General features: G+C 38.7%; 6 protein-coding genes across 9 annotated transcripts in view; 3 read left to right on the top strand and 3 right to left on the bottom strand.

Annotated features, from left to right (window-relative positions):
- LOC106740817 (decaprenyl-diphosphate synthase subunit 1) overlaps positions 1 to 3,613 on the bottom strand; it is a 52,183-nt gene extending 48,570 nt beyond the window's left edge. Inside the window, exon 1 of the mRNA XM_014612236.1 lies at positions 3,208 to 3,613. Within this exon, the coding sequence (XP_014467722.1) occupies positions 3,208 to 3,489 (282 nt within the window). The 5' untranslated portion in view covers positions 3,490 to 3,613. The remainder of the gene's footprint in view (positions 1 to 3,207) is intronic.
- Positions 3,614 to 5,689: 2,076 nt separating this feature from the next.
- LOC106740816 (pre-mRNA-splicing factor Slu7-like) lies at positions 5,690 to 8,770 on the bottom strand. 4 transcript variants are annotated; one of them, XM_014612234.1, is made up of 3 exons: positions 8,486 to 8,723; positions 6,607 to 8,396; positions 5,690 to 5,770 (listed from the first exon to the last, which is right to left on the bottom strand). In XM_014612234.1, exon 2 carries the CDS (start codon positions 8,355 to 8,357, stop codon positions 6,609 to 6,611), a length of 1,749 nt encoding a protein of 582 aa, XP_014467720.1. In that variant the 5' UTR covers positions 8,358 to 8,396; positions 8,486 to 8,723; the 3' UTR covers positions 5,690 to 5,770; positions 6,607 to 6,608. The 4 variants fall into 4 exon arrangements, with proteins under 4 accessions (XP_014467720.1, XP_014467721.1, XP_014467718.1 ...); XM_014612235.1 differs by lacking the exon at positions 5,690 to 5,770 and adding an exon at positions 5,946 to 5,965; XM_014612232.1 differs by lacking the exon at positions 5,690 to 5,770 and adding an exon at positions 5,952 to 5,970.
- A 40-nt stretch (positions 8,771 to 8,810) lies between these two features.
- Positions 8,811 to 10,265, top strand: LOC106740818 (39S ribosomal protein L32, mitochondrial). The gene is made up of 4 exons (XM_014612237.1): positions 8,811 to 8,919; positions 9,155 to 9,409; positions 9,753 to 9,895; positions 9,971 to 10,265. The coding sequence occupies exons 1-4, from the start codon at positions 8,829 to 8,831 to the stop codon at positions 10,088 to 10,090; spliced, it is 609 nt and encodes a 202-aa protein (XP_014467723.1). The 5' UTR covers positions 8,811 to 8,828; the 3' UTR covers positions 10,091 to 10,265.
- A 485-nt stretch (positions 10,266 to 10,750) lies between these two features.
- LOC106740796 lies at positions 10,751 to 13,954 on the bottom strand. Its single transcript, XM_014612179.1, has 5 exons — positions 13,348 to 13,954; positions 12,284 to 12,551; positions 12,125 to 12,216; positions 11,850 to 12,042; positions 10,751 to 11,516 (listed from the first exon to the last, which is right to left on the bottom strand). Exons 1-5 carry the CDS (start codon positions 13,570 to 13,572, stop codon positions 11,203 to 11,205), a joined length of 1,092 nt encoding a protein of 363 aa, XP_014467665.1. The 5' UTR covers positions 13,573 to 13,954; the 3' UTR covers positions 10,751 to 11,202.
- Positions 13,955 to 14,268: 314 nt separating this feature from the next.
- Positions 14,269 to 16,016, top strand: LOC106740801 (apoptosis regulatory protein Siva-like). The gene is made up of 4 exons (XM_014612187.1): positions 14,269 to 14,646; positions 14,856 to 15,052; positions 15,122 to 15,273; positions 15,363 to 16,016. Exons 1-4 carry the CDS (start codon positions 14,529 to 14,531, stop codon positions 15,406 to 15,408), a joined length of 513 nt encoding a protein of 170 aa, XP_014467673.1. The 5' UTR covers positions 14,269 to 14,528; the 3' UTR covers positions 15,409 to 16,016.
- Positions 16,017 to 16,156: 140 nt separating this feature from the next.
- LOC106740793 lies at positions 16,157 to 18,920 on the top strand. Its single transcript, XM_014612175.1, has 3 exons — positions 16,157 to 16,779; positions 16,894 to 16,921; positions 17,055 to 18,920. Exons 1-3 carry the CDS (start codon positions 16,675 to 16,677, stop codon positions 18,734 to 18,736), a joined length of 1,815 nt encoding a protein of 604 aa, XP_014467661.1. The 5' UTR covers positions 16,157 to 16,674; the 3' UTR covers positions 18,737 to 18,920.
- The last annotated feature ends 404 nt before the right edge of the window (positions 18,921 to 19,324 follow it).

Genomic DNA, 19,324 nt, shown 5'->3' with positions numbered 1-19,324 from the left:
GTATAATTTCGCTCGGGCGACTTAGACCACCGCGGTTTTCTCCGGCAAGTAGACCGGTAAAAATTCAGAGTGGAAGTTGTTACACCAACATCGCGACTGTGCGCGCCGATATGAGTTGTTTTGACGTATGGAAATTGGTCACTAAAAAATTGCAACATTGTTTTGTTAATATATTTTGAAATGCAATCCGTGTTCACTCTCGATCGGAAAATGTCGTTACTTCCACGAGAGGAGTAAAAGTCGCGGAATCGCAAAAAAAAACAAGTGTGGGGACGACGCGCAGCTGCTCAGCCAAGTCGAGAAAGTCAAGAGCGCTGCCGGATACCGCGGTGCCGATGTGCTCCAAGAGGGATCTCTCGCAAAAGCCAGTTAGCCTACTTACGAGCGCGAGTACAGCTCGAAAATTCATCCGACCAGTCGCCCGTTCGTCGATTCGATAATATTGACAATCATCGTTGTCGTCTTCGTCGTCATCTTCGTCAACGTCATCGTTAGTCTCCGTTTGTCCTATCAACGACAGACTCGAGAGAAAAAAAAAAAGAGTACAAAGGGACACGACGAAACGTCTTCAGCGACGGTTCCGCTTGCAGCTCGAATTTAGTTTGTCTAAGTCTTGCGTAACACCAATTAAGTTTTCGGGCCGACGATCCGCGAATCTTCATCGACGGTCGAATTTCAAAACTCGCCCGTCCGCGTTCTGCAACGCTCTCGATCGAAGTCGAGAAAGTACGTCGCGATTTCGCACGTACGCCTCGGCTCGCAAAATTGCAACTGTACTTGCGATCTCCCGGGAACGGACGTATACTGGGTGGATCACGGCTAACGTGTGAGACAATGAGGATAGGTATTTGTAATTTTATCCCTTGAGGATCAAACTTGGATCGTATGTGGTACGCTGAATTTGAATTGAATTTCAGTTAAAATCATTTCAATTCAGGACTTTTTGTAACATCCTTTCGTAAAGGAAAATTTTCTTCATCAGATCAAGCAAAATATTCGCATCTTACATTAGATGCGTCGCTGACCCGTTTGATCATTAAATATATAATTCCTTATTAAACCCACAGTAAACGAACTTTTATAGCGAAGCATAAAATTTGATAAATATTAATTGATTTTTAACACCAATGTGAATTAATGCATTCAAAATTTTATATCATATACACGTGCAGCAAATGTTGCGTTCGCATGTGAGGTTACGACGCAGCCTTTTGAACTCGCGAAAAAGTTTCTCGTTTGCATTTTGACAAAAGTCGAAAAAAAGAATTTCCATCGCGAAAATAACAATAGATACCCATCCTGTATTTTTACATGCCAATTCCATTTTTATTTTACACTTGATGCACAAAAATCAACTGGCATCTCATAAATCGTTGGTAATCTTAGACGCTGACGCTGACTAATATTAACGTAAAACATAAAACTAAACTTTACATATTCATATGTAAAATTATAAAAAAAATGAAATATGTCAATGCTTATACATATACAATTGATGCAAATCTCAAAACATGTAAAAACAAATCATTTGCGTTTCAGCAAAAAATAAATTCCAAACAAATTGTTTGCTGTCTAAATAAACTTTTTTTTGCTGTCACTATATTGACAAACATTTGTTATTCTAGCAAACTTTGTTTTCACTGTGCAAGAAAATTAACGGTCTAGAATTTAATCTCTATTATTTTTAAATATTTCAAACGTTCCTGTCACTCCTATTTATCAAGTGAGATGTAAGTTTTCTGACAACTAGCTCGTGTAACTTCTCACCCTGGTCTCCTCTGCCTAAAGTGACTAACTCACGATCCAGAGATCTCGGCTTCGCGTTTATCAGTGCTTACGTGTGTTTTTCAAATTGAATATGGCAATAAATAAAATAAATGGCTCAATTTCAAACAAAATCAGCATATACCAACATCTTAATAACAACTTCAAGACAATTCTAAAAAAGATAATACATTTCTAGTTTCGAGAATGCAAATATGACTTTAATACGATCTAGCTAATATTTTTCGTTGCAGCCTAAATTCAAATAGCTAATGAATTTAGCTGCGGTATCAGTAACATTAATCATCTCTATTTCAAATATGCATCTTATTAGTAAAACAGCTATATTTCAACTTTGATAGCTAACTTTTTTTCTGAACTAGCGCAACCTTTGAAAAATTAACAGCGCGACTTTCTGACGCAGCTTCAAGACATGCGATATCCTCGTGACTCGATAAACATTTGGTAATCGAGCGTTCCAAGGTCATAAATAGAAGTGTAAAGCTCGAGAAAAATATCTACAGGTCCGCGCGAAGTAGACGGAACCGAGAGCGAATCGGCGAAATCAAATGTTGAACGCACGCATGCGCACAGAGAACGGCGTACGCTCATGTAGTCAAAGTAGCGTCTAAACTACGCGAATTGTTTATCTGTATTTTTCAACGGAAATTCGCGTCGTGCGAACGACGTAATGTGGAAATACAGATCGCGATAACACATTTGATTTGAACTCTCCGTGCACAAGTTTGTTTGTTAACAAGCAAGTTGCTGATTTGATCCCGCGGAATGTCATTAGCAGACGACCCAGATAGCGTCTGCTGGGGGCGACTGATAAACACATCGTTCCTCCGAGAAATTTTCTCCATCATTTCACGGACATGCATATTTTGTTTCCTCGCGACAACCCGGCCGAGTTGCCTCTCTCTTTCTCCCCGACCATCTTTCCCTCGTCTCTCGGAGAACGCGAAAAGCATGCAGCATCCTGAGCAGACGAAACCCGCGACCTGACACATATGTTATGTAATTTAATACAGACATGGTAGTTGATCTTTAAACCTCTACTCGAAAACGCTCGACTAGGTGTGCCCGGGCCATCTCGCGCGCGTTTGAGCCACAAAAACCGCGGCTCACGGGCAGATAGGTTAAGTCGTGCGCGACGAGCCGCCGCCGCCGTTGCCACCGCTCGCGCGCGCACCCTTAAGGTTATGTACGATCGCGTCGTGAAACGGAGCGACGTACTCGCGAAAGCTGAATGGGATGATGCGTTTTCGCAAGACGAGTCATGCCCGACGAAGCCCTCGCTCGCGTTCTCGCGGCGGAGGCGCAGTCCGCGTGACGATATGAACGCGGGTATCCGCGGTGAAGCTGCGGAAAAAAGAAAGAGAGAGACGGATATCGGGCTTGACAGACGAGCGGGTGCTCGTCGGTAAGTGGAAAATGTACCTGGCATCGTTGCAGGAGCGCGCCGCACGTTCGGCCGACTGCTAGCCGTGATTTCGCGCACGTAGTCGTCGTAACTTCCCTCCGTAATTGGGCGAAATGTCCGAACTGGCACAGTTTCTCCGCACGAGCACAGAGCCTACCCGACGCTATACACGCCATAGCGAGGACTGTAGTGAGCGGACTCCACCGACTGACCGAGCTGTCTGGCTCTTTTCCGACACTTCTCCCAACTATCCGCTCGTTCCCACCACCGCTCACGAGCGTCACGCTCCGCCCCTCCATCCCTTTATTATCCTAGGCGCACTGTGTTATCCGAATCTCTGACTGGAAAAACCAGAGCACGGGGCTCTCTTTTCACCGGTGGTGGGTCACTTTTTCACCGGAGCTCACGGAGGTTTTCGCGAGGCATGCTTTCCCATGAGCACACAAGCCGCATGCGTGCCTTCATACAAAGAATCGATCGACGAAAACGCGCGTGTTCAAGGGAGATTTGAATTCGCCACTTGATCGGCGAACGATCTCTTCTGCGATTCTTATTACTCGAATTCGAGTGTCCAATCATTTCATGTGCATATTGTGCGTTACACGTCCTCTGTGACGTGAATTATGATAATTACCTAGTTCTGGATTTTCATTTGTTTTATGACACGAATGATCTCATGCATATAATGAAAACACAAATGCATAATTTAACATAGTGTAACGGGACGGTTGCGACATTTTTATTTTTTCTGTAAGCTTTGGAATGAATATCGTTTCTAATGAAAAAAATTCGTTCTTTAATCATTCTCAGGAAATCCATTTTCCTATTGGACATGAAATGCGTTACGAAACTCATCGAAAAGTATGTGCAACCGTCTTGTGATCGGTCTTATGTGGTCAATTACAAAAAGGTTGCAGCACTTTTCTTTTCAACGAGTTTCATAACGTATCTCATATCCAATAGGAAAGCATATCTACCGCGAATTACTAAGAAACAAATTCTTTGACACGGGATGCGTTTCGAAACTTATCAATATATCAAATTTTTCATAATAAGAATCATAATGGAATAAAAAATTGTTTTCTAATTAAATTAGCATTAGATATTATAAAATATCTTTTCTATAGTTCATATTCACGAAATTAGTGGAATGTAAGTTGGACAAAAATGAATAATTAATCAAATATTATCTATTTTAATATTATCTATTTTAATATTTGATTAATTATTCATTTTTGTCCAACTTACATTCCACTAATTTCATGAATATGAACTCTAAGAATAACTAATCAAACATTATATAAGTGTTCCGAATCTTGACAAATTCGATAATGGCTAATCCATATTATCGCGTGAATAAATAGACTCGGTTATCGAAATATTTAAAAATTAGTTTGCTTAATTAATACAGCATTAATATAGTTATCAAGTGGCTTACGCTCGTATCTATTCACTGCTATCATAAACATATTCTACAATTCTCATAAATTTCATACGTTCTGAAAATCGATTCTGAAAAAATCGATTTTTTGAAGCCGTCACACGGGATGACCCCCTTAACTGCTCTATTGGGAAAGGAAGAGGAAATTGACATTTCGGGATTGAGCGGTATAACATGATCGTCTTATCTTCTAATATTTTTAATATAGCATTATTATTTAACTTTATGATATATATATAAATAATACGGCACGTGCAACACTAATTAATCTCTTCGTAGGCGGCTTTAGCTTCGCTTCCCTGGAAGGCCAACTGATGAATGCGTCTTTCCAGAGACCCGTCCCGCACGCTGGAGGACTCCCTGATGAAGGTCTTCCACGATACGTCGATGTCATGTCATATGTGTATCCAGCTGCAGGGACATTTTTCGAACGTTCGTTGCGCGACACGTTCGCGAGATCCGCACAATGGAAGCAACCGAGCGGCAACCCGGCTCCCGTGCTAATGAAGAGAACAGTAAATTCTCAGAGAAAACCACATACTCAATTGTGACCGAGTGCATTTTAAAATGAATAAATGTTACACGTACATTTGCATCAACATCAACAGATTGAACACTCTCATCAACTGAATAAATTGGCGTATAATAATGGCCAAATACATATATGAAACCCTTGCACCAAATTCACTCTTCTACATAAGATCTTATCCTGTCTGAAAAGTGATCGGAGAACTGCTCTGTTTTCCATAAATTGCAACCATATGTGAATATATCAAACGGTGGATACTTACAATTATGCGAATATTCTTTGATAACTGTCAATGATCTCGGTTGAAACAAAGGTAAAAGATAATCAGCACATGATGATTTCATGTCATTTTCGTCATCGCTCGAAGTTGAATGCTTAGCTTCATCTGGTTCGTTTAATGCAAAACGCAACTGTCAAATTATAATTACTATGTCAATTTACTATTTTACATAGCAGTTGAATACATCATATATATTACACATATATATAATACACCTATTCATAATTAATGATTTTATAATATCATTACCTGCAGATTTTCACTTTCCCTGTACAGCATATCGTGATTTATTTCAGCTTGATCTTTCGGATCGTACGTGAAATTGGAGGTCTGCAACAAAAAATCTTACAGTGCATTGTGATCTTTAAAAGAATAATTAAGAATGGGAGGGGGCTTAAGATCTGTAAATAAAATATAAAATTAATACCTGCAGATTCCACCAATATGTGCCGATAAAATTGGCATAATGTCCCAATTGAATGGTCAATATCTCTCGCGCCATTATTTATTCTTCGAATCTATATTCTGCTCTATAGAAAAAAATATGACTGAATACACCAATAGATTAGTTTCTTCTCTTCTGCTCTTTTAAATTGACATCTTTTCTCGAACGCAGAACTATACTTGGATCAAAAAACTGTCATGTCGAGGACCGTCGTACTGCACAAATTGCCGTAGATGTAGACGAAAGTTGAAATTAAGAGGGAACCAATCAGAATATTGCTTTATGTTTGAATAACTCAGAATAGGCAATTAGAAAAGTCTTAGTCGGGGATCTTTGAGAATTAGATTTGATTACTAGAAGTGAAGGAGATCAAGTAGCAACGCTGAGAATCACTTATAACAACCAATAAAATAGAGAGCGTGTCAAAATTGAAATTAGCTGCTTTAATCTTTCATGAACACTAAGTCGATTCATCTTGGTTAAAGATATATACACCAATCACAAAGTTTCAAGTTTAACTCAAGACTAATATTTATATTTCTCTTTACTTACATTTCATTTAAATATTAAGATTATGATAACCTAACGTTAATATTCAGTGCATTATTTATTATTTCTCTCTTAAACACACCCGATCGCTTAATGTTACGCTTGATTAATTCACTGTACAAATATATGCAACGTTAATTCACAACGTTGCGAACAATACGGTGGTGATAACTTTTACAGAAAATTAGCCATCGGATCCTCATCGCGTTTCCGCTTCATCTGATACGCTTCTATCTCTTCGTTCGTCGGCTCCTTCGCCTCGTATATGCTGTTATACGGACGTTTCCTCTCGTCCATCCTCAACAATTTGTCCGCCTCCTTCGCATATTCCTCCTCCATTCTCAACGCCTCCTTCAGCTTATCCTCCTGTTTCTCAATCTTCCTTCTGTTCTTACGACTCTCCTTCCTCTTTTGTTTCTTCAATCTCCGTTTAGCCGCCTTGCTCTGCCTCTCAATCTTGTTCTTCGTATCTTCGTCGTCGTCGTCGTCGGACGAGGACTCACTGCTCGAAGAACGGTCCTTGCCTGCGGTATCCGACAGTCGTCGGGACTCGTTGCTCTCCAGCTCCTCTGTTTCGACGCTCGCAATTGATACTTTATCTTGCGCATTACTGATCGCAGCCTCGGCCGATTTCTTCCCGGACTCCCCGGTGCAGTAGGAATTTTTGATGAAGGAATAACAGCATTGATAACCCCATTTGCCGTCCTGCCAGTAAGAGCCCCACACCGACGTGTGGTTGTTCGGGTAGACGTCCTCCTCGTACTTGGATCGTATCACCTGCCTGTCCTGACCCTTGACTACCTTACCGTACCTCGAATACTCGACATAATGCTCGGTCTGTGCCAACAGCAACGTCTTCGGCGGCGCCTCGAGGTGCTCCTCCCCGCCGTACCACTCGATTATACTGTCCCGCGCCTTGTCCTTCAACTCGTCCCGCTTCTTGTCGTATTCCTGCTTCAACAGCTCCAGCTTCGTCGGCTCGGCGAGCAAATGCACGTCGACCCCTTTCTCGTGCGCCTCCCAGGCGAACAGCTGCGCGTTCGCGTGTTGCTGCGTGTCGCCGGAGAAACGCACGAAATTCTCACCCTTGTAATCGACCTCGCGCTCGGTGCCGACATAGGGATTATCCCGCATCGACCTGGTCTTGGGATCGTAATACGCCGAATTCGGGTCGAGATTGCGCAGATACTTCGCGGTGTCCTCTCGTATGCGGAGATTTCTCACCGTGATACGCTGCTTCGAGTCCACCTTGGTGCCCGGCATATCCACCTCGTCCACGTACTTGTCCTCGTCCTTATCCGAGTCCTGCTCATCGTTCTCCTCAGCATTCAGCTTCTCCGCCCGCATCTGCCTCTTCGCCTCCTCGACCTTCTGGTATTCCTCCACTATGGCTCGATGCTCGGACGGATCGTATCCAGCCCATCTGTCTCTCTTGCCGTCGTAATCCATAGACAGCTCAGGCTGGGTGAACTCGTCGGGGGCTATCTTGGAATTTGTGTACTTGGCGCCGACTCTGCGCGGCCTTTCCATGCACTCCTTCCTCTTGTGCGTTATCGCGCCGCAGTTCTCGCAGGCATTCTTGCGATACTTGCCCACCGCTTTCGAATTATCCACTCCACGGTTGTACCACGAGTTTATGGAGCTGTACTGCTTCTGCTTCTCGGACTGCGGACGCTGATGCTTCAAGGTGGGTCCCTGGGCGCCGAAGTACCATGGCGTCGCGCTGATGTATTGAGGTATGTGCGGGTTAATATCCTTTCCCTCTTCATCGACAGCAGCCGGAGCCGTGCCAGCCTTCCTCGCCTCCTCGAGTTCCTTTGCTTTGCGCCAATCCTCCCGGCTCTTCTTCCGCGGCTCGTCCTCGAAAGAACTTTTGTTCTTCAAGATGCTCGACACGGTCACGTTCGCTAACGAGTTGGCCATTTTAGCGATGGTCCCGGCACCGCGTTTCCTCCTTCCTTCCTGTTTCGATAGAAACACAACGTTTGTAACTGTAACGGCCTGATTTACGACTTGTATTGGAAAAATTGGACTGTCGATGCCCTTCCTACCTAGTCGGGTACAGTAATGTTAGGTTAGGTGTCTTCCCCCAACGGAAACCTGCCGTTTGTTGAGCCCGAAATCACGCTCCCTTCTGTCCGCTTTTGCGACTTACGATTTGAAATCTTTTGTTCTATATTCAATCATTATATTCGTCAACAATATAAAATATCTCTAAGCAAAAGTAATGATTTGGTCCAAATGTATATTTACCAAGATGAGGAAACTAGTACCGCCAGTTTATTTCGGAACACCTCCGTCAGACCTATCAGCAAGCCTTCTTAAGTTTACTTCAGATGCTTATTTCATTGGATATGAAGCATCTTAAGATGAACTTATGATGGTAAACTTAAAATGGCGGGCGGTGTTCTTCGTCGGTTCAATTTGGTTCTTCAAAAATTAGACCAAGCAATCCAGATATTTCTTGGCCATGGATTTCCTCCAAGTAATTGAAAGTTAATATATATACGAGAGTGCCGAAACAATTTTGGAAAGTCGACATGAACAATTTAAGAGACATTTTAACTTTGCATATTTCTTAACCTCAATCGAGGCAACCGCGTGCAATGTGATCCGCTTCGTGTTTACGAAACGACAAAATAATTTCAATCAGATTTTACTTTTTATTAAATTCTTACGTATGTTGAATTAAAACGAGCTTTTCATTTTTTTTTACGTAGGACCGCTATGCGCAATTGATTGCGGTAACTTCTTGAGCGAACCGAAACCAGTCAATCGTCTCGGTAGCCGATCTTTAAAAGAGATTTTTGAGAACGGCATTTTGTGGGCAGTTCCAAAGCACCGACGTAGTTTGGAAATAAGATATAAAAGAAGATTCGGATTTAAGGAATACGTATGGAAGCCACTAGTTCAAAAAACCAATCTATTGATGTGCTTAAATTGTGGTCATCACTATGAAGCTAATCGCCTATGTGGTAAGTATTACTCGTACTAATAATAAGATAATGAAATTCTTTGTAAAATCTTCTATTATAAAGCAATATGATTGAAGTAAGAAGTATATATATATATTTGTTTCTAAAATAATTTACTTGAAATTGCTCAAATTATTGCAAATAATCCTCTAATTGCTCGTAGTAGTTCCAAAGTGTTCCTTCTGATATATCTTTCAGTTCTGCTTTAGATATAAAAGATGTAGAAATATATACGATTAAAACAGATTTAATTATATATGATGAATATGTACAATGATTATATATGAAGTATATGTACAAATTTAGCATCATTTTGTCAATATTCCTTTATCATACAATATAGGATATTGTTATGAGAAAGTAAAGCTTGAGACTAAAGAAATGCAAGATGCCATTCAGAAAAATTTAGGACTAAGCCCAGTAGAAAAGAATGTAATTGTGCTGTATGATGGAGAAAAAGATCAGAAAACAGAAGATTTCTGGAAGGTACTGCGAATACTTTGTAGATAATGATAGTAATTTCTCAGAATGTATTTTAAATTTATGTATTCTTTGATACAGAACCAAAGAGTGGTTGAAATGCCTAAGAAAAGGCCTGCATGGTTTAACAAGAATTTACTCGAACCAACAACACAGGAACCATCAAGTGAGACGGATGTCAAACCCACGAATCTCGCATAAGACGTGCTTGAAATCAGACTTTAACAATCTCCGGTCGAAAATTAGGATATATCTGTCGAATTGGATTAAAATAATGCCAAGTTAATGAAGATCGAGTTTATCAGATTAGGATGTGTCTCACTTTGTAAGTAGTACATTTTCACAAATAAACTAAACATATAAATATTAAATGAAACATCAGAGTTGTAGTATTGAAAAAATCAATGTCTATTTCTTCCACGTTTATTTATAACAGTTTCAAACTTGTAAATATTTCAACATAGCAATACTATGTTAACTATGTTAACAAACGTTTTAATGATCAATAAATAAATTTATAATCAAGAGAGAAGAGTTTATAAAGTTATATACATTTTAAAAAGTCAAAGATTTCCGTTATCTAAAATTGATAAAATACATAACTTTTCTTATAATAGTTTGTGTCGCGTTTTATCATGTTAATTCGCATTTTTGTTGCTTGTATTATTATCATTATTTAACGGAAAGTCGCTCTTGTAGTACAAGGCTATTTTTNAATAAAACAAAAGTATTGATATAACACATAAATATAAAAATTTAACAAAATATAGTAAAAATAACTTAAAAATAATATGTAAGAAAATAAATATAATAATAGATCTGAAATGAAATAGAAATGAAATATAATAATAAATAAATATAGATATACAAATTTAACAAAGCATTTATAAAAATATATGAAAGTAAACTTCCAAAATTCGATAGAGCTCGTTTAACAAAATGTCGATATATGTAGAAGATATTCATTCAACTAAAATAACGAAGTCTATTGATATAGTTGAATTTCCCACAGTGCGCTGTACATATAACGCTTTACATGGAAAGTAGAATATTTATTAGTTTTTGTTCAATTGGTAAACAAATGTTTCTTAATTCGCTATTTATTATTATAAAAATAGATACATCTCTGTGTGCAATGCATAGTAATTATTCTTTGTTTCATCCTGATCCGTTGTATCGTTTTTATGCTATTAACTAACGTGTATCTACACTTCAATATTCCGTAAATCTAATTAAAACACGAATCTCGTATATATACGCGTCGAAATCATACGAGGGCAATAGCGCACATTGTCTGGACGTATCAATTTGTTCTACGTGCGGAAATCAGTGCAAGAATTCAAACCATCTAAAGACAGTTCCTTGGTGAAATGACTTAACACGTGTTCATGGAATTCCGCAAACGAGACGGACTTTCCGTAACTTTTTCCACACAACGGACATATATTGATGTCCATGTCGGAATAATCCGAGTGTTTAGCAGTACACTTTTCCATCGAAATGCTGGGTGTCATAAGACTAGTCTGAGTAGCTCCGTGTTCCTTGAAGCTGTCGTCAGAATCAGATTGAGTACCCATTTGACACATTTTTTTATTTGCATTCTTTCGACAATTGTTACACGTTGCCCCTGAGAAACATACGTTCATTTTAAAGTCTCTCGACGGTTTCGTGAGAAACTTTACACACGTCAGCTGTCGAATTACCGAAGATCGATCGAAGAAAATATATATACATTGTGTGCAAATATATAAATAAAATATCGACCGATTTTTAATTACTTAAATTGTTACTCTTCTCGAAGATTTCAATTATTAAAGATTAATTAAATGTGTTTTTGTTTCTTGGTCAATGCACAATTTGACATTAAAAAAATACAAAGATAATCAGTTCATAAACAAAACTGATCAGCAACAGGGCGAATTTCGATATTGTAATAATGTAAAATGATTTTAAAACTTACCTTGCTTCAGTTTCTTGAGGTTCTGTAGAGCCCTTTGTAATCTAGTTTGCTGTCTTAATAAGGCATCTTTAGTTTGAGATAACCGAATTTCATGTTGCTTCAATTGCTCCAACGAATCCATGTCGGAATCCTCTGGATATGTGAAGCCGATATTTTGTAAATTTAATTCAGAACCATTCTGTAACTCCACCATCTACAAACGATGAGATTTCGAATAAGAGATATTATCTTTAGTGTATCAATTTCGAAGAAATGATTAGTCAAGTTTTCTTTACCTCTGCATATTGTTGTTCGAGAGTAGACTTTTCTAACTTAATACTATTTATCAGTCGAAGGGATATTTCCTCTAAACTATGTTCCTTATCACCTGAGAGAAATACGCGCTGTTAATGATAAAAATTTTCTCTCGCGATATCTTTTAATTTCATACAAACCATTATCGGTAGTTAATAAGTGTTTCTTGTTAGCATCTTGTTTATCCGAAACAGTGATATCACGAAAGCTATACGATAAGATATCAGACGGCTGTGCGGGAGGATGTTGCTTAAGCGTATCTGAAATTTTTGTTAATTGGCTACCTAAAGATTTATTAGTTTTCGTTAGTTTCGTTAATCTGTCCCATAATCGACGATTCTCCGTGGCTACCATGATAACATGATGAGTAAGCTGCGACTTCTGTTTCGTAAGCTCTTCTACCTTTTCCTGCAATTAAAAAGCATATTATTTGCATTGTTTCTCGCAGAAACTATTGTTTCTCGACTTATAATAATAATACATCCTAATATTCTTGTTTCGTAAAAGCTAAAATTTCAACAAATTATGCATCAATGTATCTAAATATATTATACAAACTTTAGAAAATTCAACATTTTTCCACAATTTAGGTACTAAATAGTTAAAATGCGATTATATAAAACATAATACAAACTATAAAAGAACATGATTTTTTCTTTTCTTCTTTCTTCAACTTGTGACTCCAGCTACCCTTGCATATGCTCAACACTATTTAAAGATGATTTATTGATTATAATAGCTAGAAAGCTAAACGGTTAATACAGATTAAATCTGATTCAGATGTTCTGTATGCTGTTAAAGCAAGTACTGCTTTAAAAAATTATATGATTGACCAATGAACTTGATTATAAGAGCATGTGTGCATCAACCAAGATTTCAAGGAACATAATTCTCATTTAATAAATTTCGCCACCAGTGTCACACATGTATGACACACCGATCTCTTGCTTCAAGTCTATTCAAAATTTCTCAATTGTACATAATTCCTTCTCCCCAACAACATATTTTTACAAATTATATGAGTAATCATTTCTCTTTCCATATTCTCCTAAACAAAATTTGTTTTACATAATTATATAAAAAATATAATGTAATAAGTAGGGAGAATTCCCTATATAAATAAACCACAGTAACAAATGTGTCAAACATTTGTCGTTTGTGAATAACATTTATCTTTCTCACACACACACACACACACACACACCTGCAGCGTTTGTACATCTTTATCAGCATTGTTGCCATCAGCTCTCGTGACATCCGTGGACGCATCTCTGCCACACTTGAGCCTGAGACAGACGTTCTCTTCCTCCACCATAGTCAGTCGCGTCTGCAGTTGCTGACAGCGTTCCTTCATGGTCTTGAACGCGACCAGCAGCGCGTAATATGACCTGGGGGAGTCCGGGTTCTCCGGGTTTTCGATGTCGCTCATCGTGCGCCCGTACCAGCCGAAATATGCGCCTCGCGTTGCGTAACGCTTCGTTTCGCGAAGCAGGAACGGAACAACACGCGTGTCTTGCGCTGCGCCTCGCCAACTTCCGCGAGACTTGTGGGGTGCATTCGCTCGTCCGTGGCGAGGTTAAGTAACCCTACATTTTTATCTGCGAACCGTGAACGCGTTCCGCTCGCGCGCGGATTTCCTCGCGTGGTTCCTTCGGGTTTTATCGCGGTGTGGAGGCGTATCCGAGACGTTCGCGCTGCGACGTTTCGCGAAAATTACGACATTGAAGTTGATTTCATGACGAATAGAAATCGCGACATCGGTGATCCCCCTCGTAATGTTTTTTTTGCAGACAAATGGAACGACAGGATAACCAATCAATTTGCCGCTTTTACGGAAGAAACAGCGAGTAAGTGCCGGTCCACAATAGGAATTTTACATCTTAAATCTTAAGAAATTGACCAATCACAGTCGAATATGAAGAGAATAATTAACTGTGATTGGTCAATTTCTTATAGTTTAAAGCTTACTGCACTTATTATAGATTAGGACTAAAGGTTTCGCGATCGCTGAGAATCGTAAATGGTCTGTTCTTTAATGCTATAAGTGCAATAATTGGTGCAATAACATGAAATGAGACAAGTATATGTTTTCTTATTTCAACTTATTGCACCAGTTCAGCAGTACAGCTATAAAGAACAGACCAAATCCCCAGGTTCATTTTTGCTCGTTATTTTTTGTTAGTTCCGATCTCTCCGGTACGAGTCGCCACTGTTCTGAGAATTGAGATAGTAGTGCGACTCAGCAATAAGTCAGAAGGTCTTTTATTTTCTAAATACGTAGATCAGAGAGTAAATCTGATAAAGATATAATCTATCGGCTATGCATCGTTACTCGTGATAATTGTGTAATTAAGTAACTAATTAAACAAAACGATTGCCTCAAACATGCCAAAACGCGCGTGCCCTTACGAGGAAGACTTGTTGCCGCAAATAAAAATACACGTGGGACAGAAACAAGTAGACAACGGTGTGGCCAGTGACAAGCGGCTGAAGAATGTTTACGGTAAGATTGTGCTCGGTTTTGTGATTCGTAGTTTTCGCTTTAGTGCTCATTAATTTTCAATTAGAATATGAGTTCTCTATGTACTATGCAAATAATCAAGTATATATGTATGAAATACTTATATTGAGAAGATATAATTATTATCATGCTCAATGATAATTGCAAACTCAGTTGCAATGATCTAATTTTGTTCCCATTGAATTTTCTAGATAAAACTTTGAACCTGCTTAAGGCAGGTGCTAAAGCATTGTCACACAAATCAAGAAAATCCACGCAAATGGATCTTACAGACTTGCCTTTACCACCACTACCACCATCGTCTTGTAAATTAAAATCTATATCCAATTTGAAACAGATGCAATTGACCAATAAATTACAACTGATGGCTAGTGACAAAATCATCAGTGTAAGTTTTCCACAACTACTGAAACCTGAATTGTTCTATATAGACTTCTGCAACCTTATTTATTTCCAGGACATACAAGTGGATACATGTGGATATTGCAGAGTGATAGATCAATCTACAGTAAACAGATGTTATTACTGTGATCAAATATTATGTGCTTCTTGTCTGTCTGCGTGCGTCCGATGCTCAGAATTATTCTGCCAGAATTGTTCTTTATTCATGTAAATTAGAAGTTACTATGCATGCTTTTATCTGCCAATTGGGACACGTACATTCTCCAACAATTTCTGTGGATATATTTTTGTTTCAGATATAATCAGGAAGAACAAAAAATGTGCCTCAATTGCCATCGATAACTGTCAAAGAAGAAGACATATTTTTGTGGATGAGCTTTTTTAATTAAGTTTTAACTTATGGTTTTATTGTGTATTTTATTGTGATTTTGTATGTGCTTAAATTATTTGTACCGTTAGTAATAGCCAATGATAAGGAAATAGTTTTACTGAAGATTATAAGAATTCTCTCTAATTGTGTCTAAATAGTATTAAGATGTAAGATACTCTCTGTATATTAAGAATTTTATAATTCAATCTGCTAGATAAGATTTTATATGTGCATATCTATATATATATAAAAGAATATAAGGAGAATTTTAATAAACTAAACTAATTAAAATTAGCAAATGTATGTAAGTTGATTTTGAAAGTGGTGCACAACTCTGAGAAAGATCGATAATTTGATTGCTATACATTACAAATATCTATGTCAAGAGGAGAAAGGAGGAAATAGATTTCCACCACTTTCAAAATTAGTAACTCATATATTTACAAAAAAGCTGTTTTAATACTAATCTAATGTTATTCTATATATGTGTAAAAAGCGTGTTATACACGCATATTTTAGATAATGTTAACAATTTTAATAATGCGATACAATAATATCTATGCAATTTGAAAAGAAATAAAAATAGTTTTTTATACGCAATTACCTTTTTTACTGTCTTGATCGAAGACAAAATAGGAAATAATATACAAAGTATTTCTCATTACTCTCTGTATTATTCAAAACAATTTTATTAATTTACATTAACGTATAATACTAATGTTAAGTATGGCAAATTTTCGACAGCCTTCTGAGTAATTTTCTAAACTAGGATATTAAAATTAGATCGGTAAGTCCTACTTGGAAAGAATTGAAATTGAAATTAGCGCGCCAATATTGCTCAATCAAATCGGAAACTCTTATCGATTTCTATTGGTAATAGTGACGCGCTATTACGGAAGTACAGATAATATTCGAATAATTTTCTTCCGATACGTCGCCTCGATCAATCACGTCCATTAGCGGTTTTCCGGCATATTCATCAGACGACGCGGAAAGATAGATCGTCAAAAGACGTGTCGGAAGCTCGTCAATTCTTGGATTACGATATTTTATATATTGCGTCACGTAAATTATCCTCTAGAAACACTACGAGTGTCTTGTTTAATAAATACAGTGAAAATCACATATAACAAGAAAGGTTCATATCTACTTCGTAAGTAGCCATTTATCCGTTTATCTTGCTTTCATCGAGTGAATTGTGTGAGAAATTGGTATTTATATAGAAACTGTGTTGTAGAATGGAAAATATAACGGAAGTAAACGTCGTCTCTGGAAGGGAAACGTCCTTACAACGTGAAGAGCAGTTTGATTTTCCACAGATAAGAGTTAAGCAACAAGGTAATGTCATGTGAAAAAAAGAACAAAGGAACAAAGTAAATACAAGACGGAATTGTGTATCTGTGTACAACAAAGTAGACAATAATCTCTTCAAATATTCTTTCTTTTCTAAACGACAGAAATATCAATTATTAAGATTTAATCCTGGTAAACCTTTTTACCTAAGTCATTTATTTCTTTGTTCAAATTTCTTGTGCCTACTAGTTTACACACACACACACACACACACACGCATTTCTAACATTTCTTGAATATGAAGAATATTTTTTTTAATTTATAGTGGATCAAACTTCAGTGGACAAGACCATAGTAAAATCAGAAATAAGCGCATGTAATTCAACGATTGAATCAATCGCCAATAACATTGATAGATATCTGGATCACAAAGAACTGAAGAATGAGCCATCCCAAATTTGTGAGGACAAAATCATAAGGCATGAAGGACCGAATGTTTCTGCGAAAGACAACGAAGAGAAACCTATCCCTTATATAGTAGAGAAAGCAACTAAAGTAAACAGGAGAGTATCTACCAGGAAAACTAAGAAGGACAATCAGTTGGCGGAGGATAAGAAGGAAAGCTTAAAGAAGGCAAATCCTGCCAAGGTGGTGAAGCGGAGGGCTACCTCACGGAGGACGACCAAGGCTTCATCGAAACTGCTAGATGTAACCAAGTTACTCAAACAGGGAGACAAGGAGCTAGTGGGAAACTGCTCGAAAGTAGGGCTATACAAAGTCAATTCAGCAGGATGCTTCAAATGCACCTTGCCACCGTTCGTAAGACCCGAGACAAAGGTGTGCGACGTCAAGTTCTCGAACCCCGATGTCGCAAGGCAGCAGGAATCGAGTCAGTACGATCCGGAGAACAACGCGGACGTACTGCAGCATTTGAATTACAACAATCTGAAGTACAGGAATCATCAGCAGGTGATACCGGTAGTAAACTCTTGGATGACAGCGCTGAAAGGCGATGAGAATTTCGTGTTGAACAACAGCATCAACAACGCGCAGACCGAGGCGGGACAGTGCGGCTACCGAGCGACTACCAACGACAAGCAACATCACGCGTACACCACCGTAGCCGATTACAGTTGGAAACAGAACGAAAATCCGCACTACAACTCCTTCGTCAATTCTACGGACCATTCCTACAAGCTGCTCGCAGAAAACAAGGTTCACTATCCGTGCGGCACCGTCTACCGGCCGAGCTGCTTGTGGAACAACATGTACATGGAGAATTTCCCGTGGACGAACGCTGCGTTCCAGCAAGCGGCCGGCAACGTCGCCCCGGGCTACGTTCTGCCGGTCAACTCTTCCGGCAACTTCCTGAATCCCGCTGCAATGCCGTTTAATCACTTTCACTGTTACCAGCCGCTACTCATGGACGAAAACTTGAAGAAACTGTACTACTCGAGCCTCAACAGCAACGAGTTCCCGGTGAGGAAGGAGAATACGACGACGCCTCTGTTCGACAACTGGCATCAACCGAGTGTCTCGATGATTCCCAGCAATAGCAGCTCGAGTATCCCGACAGCCGCGTGGTACAACGCGGCATCGCCATCGGTCTCCCTCGACGCGAGCACCTCGGCGATTTCCAACGCAGGCAAAGCGGAATTGAAGCAACAAAGCGCATACTTCGGCATCAATCATTACAATGCAGACACGACGAAGGCGAGTGTGTACAAGGATCACTTCTCTCCGTACGCGAGGCCAGCTCTGGAGAACGCGTTACCCGCGATCGACACCCACGGATTGGACCTTTACAAGACTGATGACGGATTGACGACGGGTACCTTCGTCCAGCAAAATAGTACGGCGATTAATACGGACAACGGCATAATGTCTGACATGGCGAATCCTACCTCTGAAACAAACTCGGTTAATCCGCCGGAAGAATTACGTACATCTTGCATGTACACCAAAGACAAGAAACTGATATCGAAAGTACTCGAATCTATCTTATAAGTATACACTTTTTAACGATGTTGAATTTAATATTACAAATTTCATATGTTTAGAAACATAATATAATTTTCTTCGATACATACGTTGAGTTTTTATATATCGTTTTATCATATTGTTTTTCTTTCTTTTTTCTTTTTTTATGAAAACAGATCTGAGGGCGCTTATTTGCCTGTCGTCCTCCTTTTTTAATTTTACGCTTAGAGTTTTTCTCACGTGGAAACAGAGAGAAGAAAATTTAGAAGCATGTATAATAATTTATTTTTATTTCCCTCTTTTTTTTTTTTTTATTGAAAAACACTTCATATCAGCATGTGATAATTCTTCCGAATTAGATTACGAGAAGGTTTTGGTTACAGAATATGTGTAGATGTATACGTAATCAGCTCATATGGCTGCCTAACACTGCGCAATACGGTGCTAGATTTAAGTGTGTACATGTATATTTGGAAGCTGATATAAATAAAATATGATAAAAGCTAGACATACGTATGAATATATATATATATGTCGCGCAAGTTCTTTTTCTCCTGCAGTTATTTTTGCACGTTTCGTAATAATAAAGATACTACTCTTGCACTCATACTTTAA

This window comes from Dinoponera quadriceps, unplaced genomic scaffold (genome assembly GCF_001313825.1).
Source record: "Dinoponera quadriceps isolate SergipeBrazil2010 unplaced genomic scaffold, ASM131382v1 scaffold591, whole genome shotgun sequence".
In the NCBI taxonomy this organism is placed as follows: domain Eukaryota; kingdom Metazoa; phylum Arthropoda; class Insecta; order Hymenoptera; family Formicidae; genus Dinoponera; species Dinoponera quadriceps.
The sequence above is the reverse complement of the archived record's forward strand: the minus strand, read 5'-3'. Positions and strand labels throughout refer to the sequence as shown.

Coding starts and splice junctions, on each gene's coding strand:
- LOC106740793 (XM_014612175.1), top strand. CDS start 16,675: ATGGAAAATATAACGGAAGTAAACGTCGTCTCTGGAAGGGAAACGTCC. Junction 16,780..16,893: donor GAGTTAAGCAACAAGGTAAT/GTCATGTGAAAA, acceptor TCTAAACGACAG/AAATATCAATTATTAAGATT. Junction 16,922..17,054: donor ATTATTAAGATTTAATCCTG/GTAAACCTTTTT, acceptor TTTAATTTATAG/TGGATCAAACTTCAGTGGAC.
- LOC106740818 (XM_014612237.1), top strand. CDS start 8,829: ATGGCGGGCGGTGTTCTTCGTCGGTTCAATTTGGTTCTTCAAAAATTA. Junction 8,920..9,154: donor TGGCCATGGATTTCCTCCAA/GTAATTGAAAGT, acceptor TTTTTTACGTAG/GACCGCTATGCGCAATTGAT. Junction 9,410..9,752: donor TGAAGCTAATCGCCTATGTG/GTAAGTATTACT, acceptor CATACAATATAG/GATATTGTTATGAGAAAGTA.
- LOC106740816 (XM_014612231.1), bottom strand. CDS start 8,357: ATGGCCAACTCGTTAGCGAACGTGACCGTGTCGAGCATCTTGAAGAAC.
- LOC106740796 (XM_014612179.1), bottom strand. CDS start 13,572: ATGAGCGACATCGAAAACCCGGAGAACCCGGACTCCCCCAGGTCATAT. Junction 12,043..12,124: donor TCGAACAACAATATGCAGAG/GTAAAGAAAACT, acceptor CATCGTTTGTAG/ATGGTGGAGTTACAGAATGG. Junction 11,517..11,849: donor CCTCAAGAAACTGAAGCAAG/GTAAGTTTTAAA, acceptor TATGTTTCTCAG/GGGCAACGTGTAACAATTGT.
- LOC106740801 (XM_014612187.1), top strand. CDS start 14,529: ATGCCAAAACGCGCGTGCCCTTACGAGGAAGACTTGTTGCCGCAAATA. Junction 14,647..14,855: donor GCGGCTGAAGAATGTTTACG/GTAAGATTGTGC, acceptor TGAATTTTCTAG/ATAAAACTTTGAACCTGCTT. Junction 15,053..15,121: donor CTAGTGACAAAATCATCAGT/GTAAGTTTTCCA, acceptor ATTTATTTCCAG/GACATACAAGTGGATACATG.